Source organism: Neoarius graeffei, chromosome 1, assembly GCF_027579695.1.
Source record: "Neoarius graeffei isolate fNeoGra1 chromosome 1, fNeoGra1.pri, whole genome shotgun sequence".
Taxonomy (NCBI): Eukaryota; Metazoa; Chordata; class Actinopteri; order Siluriformes; family Ariidae; genus Neoarius; species Neoarius graeffei.
Window position 1 is genome coordinate 44751390 of NC_083569.1, and position 7058 is coordinate 44758447.

Below are 7058 nucleotides of genomic sequence, written 5' to 3' on the forward strand. Positions count from 1 at the left end.
TCCAAAGTTCAAACATTAGTATTGTGTTGTTTTAAAATTGAATATGATCTTGATTTCTATGCGTCATTCAAGGTCTGAAAACATTTCGTCTTTTTTTTATTTTAATCAGTTGTCATTTTCTGCAATTAAATGCTTGAAGTGACAATATTTTTCAGTGGAAATTAGGGGAAATGTCAGTAGTTTATGGAATAAAACAAAAATGTTCATGTTCCTCAAACACATACCTATAAATAGTAAAACCAGAGAAGCTGATAATTTTGCAGTGGTCTCTTTTTTTTAACACAGCTATATATATCCTGTTGTTTCACAACACTGTTGACTTCACAAGTCAGAAATTGTTGATTAATTTTCTATAACGGCAGCTCTGACAGTAGTTCTAGCCGTAATGTAAATGATAGGTTTATATTAATGCACTTCTTCAAATACATTATCATTTTCATAGTAACTTACAGGGACAGATATGCTACATAATCAGTCAATAAGTTTGCAGACACAGGAAAGTCTTCAGGACAGAGGACTTTGTACATTCTGGTTTCTCAGTAACATGACGAGTTACAGGGTTTTTCTTTTTAACTTCAAGGGAGAGAGAACAACTGTTTATACAGTGGATATAAAAGTTTACACACTTCTGTTAAAACTGCATGTTTGTGATGTTAAAAAAATGAAACCAAGATACAATATATAATCTCTGACCATTTTCCAATGTTCTATCTTTAATAACTTGTGCAACCAGGTTTTTCTTTTATTCCTGAAAAGTTCCTGTTGGTATTTCATTTGAATTTTGTTCTGCTGTATAACATTAAACATGGAAAAGATCTGACGTGACGTATCTTGGTTTCTGGTTTGTTTGTTTTTTTACATCACAAAAACCTGATTTTTAATGGGGGTGTGTAGACTTTGTGTCCACTGTAGCTTCTGTAATGTAAGTGATAACAGGAATAACTTGTGTTATGGACGTTCCATAACATTAAATGTAGCTATAAATGGTTAAAAAGCATGATGTTGTTCATTAATAAATTAAAATCTAATATTTGGCAAATCGCTGTTGGTTAGAGGGAATGGCACACTTATTCTAACCACATTCACTGGATCTGAGGAATCGCACACTCTCTGGTTGGCTACTCTACTAATAGGCTATCAGCTCATATACCGTGAGTAGAGAAAAACAAAATGGCAGAGCATGTTGCTGAACCAACCAAGGACGAAATAAAAACTCCACTTGATAACAAAACCCCAAAAATTATCAAGTATTTAAAAGAAACAGAGATAGCTGAAAGAATATAGTGTTATCGTACCCCCCATATCTCCTGTTCCACATTCCAGCCTAGTCAGTGGCGGTAGTGCCACCGTTGGTGAAGTTGGTTTGCTAACCACCAAAAAAAAACCTAAAGAAGAAGAAAAACAAAATGGTGGCGCATGTTGTTTAAGCATCTCGGGGTTTTGTTCACGAGTGAGGGTAAGAGGGAGCGGGAGTTGGACAGATGGATCGGGGCAGCGTCAGCAGTGATGCGGACGCTAAACCAGTCTGTTGTGGTAAAGAGAGAGCTGAGCCAAAAGGCAAAGCTCTCAATTTACTGGTCCATCTACAGTGGTGCTTGAAAGTTTGTGAACCCTTTAGAATTTTCTATATTTCTGCATAAATATGACCTAAAACAACATCAGATTTTCACAAGTCCTAAAAGTAGATAAAGAGAACCTGATTAAACAAATGAGACAAAAATATTATACTTGGTCATTTATTTATTGAGGAAAATGATCCAATATTACATATCTATGAGTGGCAAAAAGTATGTGAACCTCTAGGATTAGCAGTTAATTTGAAGGTGAAATTAGAGTCAGGTGTTTTCAATCAATGGGATGACAATCAGGTGTGAGTGGGCACCCTGTTTTATTTAAAGAACAGGGATCTATCAAAGTCTGATCTTCACAACACATGGTTGTGGAAGTGTATCATGGCATAAACAAAGGAGATTTCGGAGGACCTCAGAAAAAGCGTTGTTGATGCTCATCAGGCTGGAAAAGGTTACAGAACCATCTCTAAAGAGTTTGGACTCCACCAATCCACAGTCAGATTGTGTACAAATGGAGGGAATGAAGACCATTGTTACCCTCCCCAGGAGTGGTCGACCAACAAAGATCACTCCAAGAGCAAGGCATGTAATAGTCGGTGAGGTCACAAAGGACCCCAGGGTAACTTCTAAGCAACTGAAGGCCTCTCTCACATGGGCTAATGTTAATGTTCATGAGTCCACCATCAGGAGGACACCAAACAACAATGGTGTGCATGGCAGATTTGCAAGGAGAAAGCCACTGCTCTCCAAAAAGAACATTGCTGCTCATCTGCAGTTTGCTAAAGATCACGTGGACAAGCCAGAAGGCTATTGGAAAATGTTTTGTGGACGGATGAGACCAAAATAGAACTTTCTGTGAATCTTGGTCATTGTAGTTTTCGGCAGCCATGTTTGTAGTTTGGTTAGCGCTGTTGGTTTCAGCACTCCTACTGAGAGTATATAGTTTTTATTTATCAAATTTGTAAAGAATAAAAATGCTCTGTTTCTCAAAATCCAGTGAATGTAGATATAATAAAACAGTTATTCCACTCAATCTCGTCATACATGGCTTATCAGCTCACGTACGCCTCGATTTCGTGGAATAACTGTTAAATATGTTTATCCTTTATTAACCCACTTTGAGGGAGAAACAACCCTCTGCTTTGTGTTGTTCCCTGTATTTTTGAGTTCAAATGATCACTTATTGCACGTGTTATGATTTCTATATATTCATTTAGGTTTATTTTTATCAAGGGTGCCAATAATTCTGGAGGGCACTCTATTTTATTGCCAACTACTTCAGTATATGCGTCAATCCCCGCAAGGCAGCAGGACTAGACAACATCCCGGGGAGGGTCCTGAAAGCCTGCGCACATGAGCTCACTGAGGTGTGGACAGATATCTTGAACACCTCCCTCTCCCAGGATGTGGTGCCAGTGTGTCTGAAGACATCTTCCATCGTTCTAGTGCCCAAGTGTGCAGCAGTGAGGAGCATGAATGACCATCGACCAGTGGCTCTCATCCCGATAGTCATGAAATGCTTCGAACGCCTGGTCATGGACCACATTAAGGAGAAGGTGGACATGAATGTGGACCCAGACCAGTATGCGTACAGGAGGAACAGGTCTGTAGAGGACGCCATCTCATCCGTCGTCCACTCTGCTCTCACCCACCTGGAGAGCGGAGACACCTACGTGAGGCTGCTCTTCCTGGACTTTAGCTCGGCGTTCAACACGATCGACCTGCAGACTTTAGTCAACAAACTGCTGCCGCTTGGATTACCACCATCCCTCTGCAACTAGGTACTGGATTTTCTGACACACAAGCCACAGACAGTGAGGATCCACGGTGTCTCTTCTTCTACCATCATCCTCAAAAACGGCTCCCCCCGGGGTTGCGTCCTCAGCCCCCTGCTCTACACTCTGTTCACATATGACTGCTCGGCTAAACATCCAGGCAGTCGTATTGTGAAGTTCGCGGATGACACAGCAGTGGTGGTGGGACAGATATCCCACGGTGACGAGTCAGCATACAGACAGGAGGTGGAGGACCTGGTGGACTGGTGCAGGGACAACAATCTCTGCATCAATGTGGGGAAAACAAAGGAAATGGTTGTGGACTTCAGGAGAGGTGACCACGCCCCCTCCCCCTTCTGCATCGGAGGAGAAGCTGTAGAGATGGTCCACAGCATCAAGTACCTGGGGGTCTACATCTCTAGCGACTTGAAGTGGACCACGAACACAGCCAGCATGGTCAAGAAGGCCCACCAACGCCTCTACTTTTTGAGGAGGCTAAGGCAGGCCGGACTGAGCCCTGAGGTCCTGGGACCCTTCTACAGGTGTGTGGTGGAGAGCACACTGACCTCCTCCATCACCTCCTGGTATGGAAACTGCTCAGCTGTGGACAGGAAGACTCTGCAGAGGGTGGTGTGTACAGCACAGAAGATCACCCGTTGCAGCCTGCCGTCCATAGAAGACATCAACAACAGCCGGTGCAGGAGCAGAGCGGCCTGCATCATGGGTGACTCCACCCACCCAGCACACAGACTATTCAGTCTCCTCCCCTCCAGAAAAAGACTCTGCAGCATCAGGGCCAAACTATCAAGGCTCCAGCGCAGCTTCTTCCCAGAAGCTGTGAGACTAATGAACACTAAGCCTAAGCTCTGATGCTGCCCCCCAACTCCCCTCATTTTGCACATATTGAAGTTTTTACTGTTCACCTGAACACTTTTTAATCACGGTTGCACTATTTTCTATTCTATTTTTATATTTATTTTTAATTTTAATTCTTCTATTTATATACGCTGCTGGCCCTGAGGCACAAATTTCGTTTACGTGTGAAACATGCAAATGACAATAAAGAACCTTGACCTAGTTTGATGAAATTTGAGTTTTCCTCAGCCAGCATTCCTCCCTCTTCCATTTCTACACCCTTCAGGCTGATACATTTTTAGTAAGGTTTTAACAGTTTTTAAAAATGGATTTTATTTTCCTCTTCCCAGAAAAAGAAGAAAGATTGTGACGGGGAGGCAACCATCGAGGGGGAGGACTCAGCTCCGATGAATGAGGTGCGCTCTGGCCGCCGGATAGATGACATCGTTGAACTGAGAGAGGAGGATGAGGAAGAAGAGTGAGCTCATGATTTTCTGAGACGTCGGCCTCATGTGCATTCCTCCTGGTTATGTTCAGTGCTCGTAGGAGGATGTGTTGAGGGGGGGAACCAGGGATCTTTTGCTTTGCAGGGCAGTGTTTTCATCGCTTCCTGCCCCCTTTTGCTGCTCTTTCCCCCTTTGCAATGTGCACATGGAGGATGCTTAAAAAGGGAGCTGTAGTTAGAAATCATGAAAGACAGAAAGGACAGATTTCTATTGTATTAAATATCATTCAACCACACATGCACATCTCGGTAGATGTTTTCCAGCTGTCGTCGGAAACCTCTGTGCAGAGGACAATGAAGATATCGATTTGTACCAAAGCAATGTCGCGTGTTAACTGCTTTTCTTCTATGCTCTGAGCTCTACTGTGCTGCCGTCCTAAACGTTTATGAACCCTGACATGGAATATAAATACAAAAATTCTACACACACTAACTTCATCTTCTTGGAATGTCAATATCTTTGGTTGTTATTTTTTATCTTGCATACACCGCAGAAAGAAGATATTACCTTTCCAGGAGCGTGGACCTCTGAACCCGAATGTTGCTCCACAGCTGAGACCTTTTATTCTAGAAATGTTTAAAATAGAGTCACAGATGCACACACTAATACATCTCTATACAGACAGATTTTTTAAATCAGATTTGAGTGTGTATTAGATTAATAACATGACTAGATGAACAAAATGGCTTCCGAGTGACAAGTGGTTGAAGTTTGCGGGCCATTTTAGAGGCACTATTTTTTAATATGCAATGTCATAGGTGTATAAACTCTGGTACCGTTTTGTATGGGTGATATAAAGTCTGTATGTGGTGGGAAAAGGAAGGAGGATATTGCCGTGCATTTTCTTTTCATGCTCATGCCTGTTGCAGTATTTTTAAAAAGTACTTATTTAATTTGGCCATTTATTTTCAATTTCAGGATGTAACTTATTGCAATTATATACCGATCAGCCATAACATTATGACCACGGAGAGGTGAAGTAAATAACATTGATTATCTCACTACAATGGCACCTGTCAAGGGGTGGGATATATTAGGCAGCAATAAAACAGTCAGTTCTTGAAGTTGATGTGTTGGAAGCAGGAAAAATGGGCAAACATGGGGATCTGAGTGACTTTAACAAGAGCCAAATTGTGATGGCTAGATGACTGGGGCTGATCATCTCCAAAACAGCACATCTTTTGGGTTGTTCCTGGTATGTAGTGGTTAGTACCTAACAAAAGTGGTCCAAGGAAGGAGAACCGGGGACAGGGTCATGGGTGTCGAAGACTCACCTATTCACATGGGGCATGAAGGCTAGCCCATATGGTCCAATCCCACAGAAGAACTACTGTCGCACAAACTGCTGAAAAAGTTAGACAGTAGCTCTTCTGTGGGATTGGACCATATGGGCTAGCCTTCATGCCCCATGTGAATAGGTGAGTCTTCGACACCCATGACCCTGTTGCCGGTTCATCGGTTATCCTTCCTTGGACCACTTTTGGTAGGTACTAACCACTGCATACTGGGAACACACCACAAGATGTGCTGTTTTGGAGATGCTCAGGCTCCGTCATCTAGCCATCACAATTTGGCCCTTGTTAAAGTCGCTCAGATCCTTACGCTTGTCCATTTTTATTGCTTCTAACACATCAACTTCAAGAACCGACTGTTCTCTTGCTGCCTAATATATCCGACCCTTTGACAGGTGCCATTGTAATGAGATAATCAATGTTATTCACTTCACCAGTCAGTGTTTTTAATGTTATGGCTGATCGAGATATATATATCACACAAAATGAACCATGAAGTCCAGTTGATCATCCCTTTCCTGTCCTACACTACTGTAACTATAAACACAAGTATTTCTGCACAAGTATTTATGATGTCTACAGCATTCATTTGTTTGATTTTGTTTGTGATGATGAGCAATGTCTGGCCATGCTCCTTTTGTATTAAACATTACTGCTTGAACCAAAGCAGAGGAAATGCACAGTCGATGTTCAGATATTTACAGTTGTCCAGTTCAGACAATGACAGCTTTATTCCACAGTGATTAAAGGGTGACAATGTGGTTCAAGATGTTTCATCCTGGTTTTTTTTCTCTTTTATTTTATTAATTTTCACTTTCCTTTAATGCAAAAGTAGGTCTTTAGTAACAGTTTAACAGCTTGACATTTCATGGGAAAAGAGGCAGAACTGTTCTGGAGACTGATAAAAATAACATCACAACTGATCCAAAGACCCAAATTTTAGTAAATGTAATGAAACAAACACTCACAATCATGTTTTAATTAACTGTTATGAGAAATGATATCTCAAAGTATTATATTTTCCCCTAAAAAATAACCAAATGCACTTGCGGTGGCTAT

General features: G+C 41.6%; 1 protein-coding gene across 1 annotated transcript in view; it reads left to right on the top strand.

Annotated features, from left to right (window-relative positions):
• ankhb (ANKH inorganic pyrophosphate transport regulator b) overlaps positions 1-5674 on the top strand; it is a 106687-nt gene extending 101013 nt beyond the window's left edge. Inside the window, exon 12 of the mRNA XM_060923087.1 lies at positions 4552-5674. Within this exon, the coding sequence (XP_060779070.1) occupies positions 4552-4683 (132 nt within the window). The 3' untranslated portion in view covers positions 4684-5674. The remainder of the gene's footprint in view (positions 1-4551) is intronic.
• The last annotated feature ends 1384 nt before the right edge of the window (positions 5675-7058 follow it).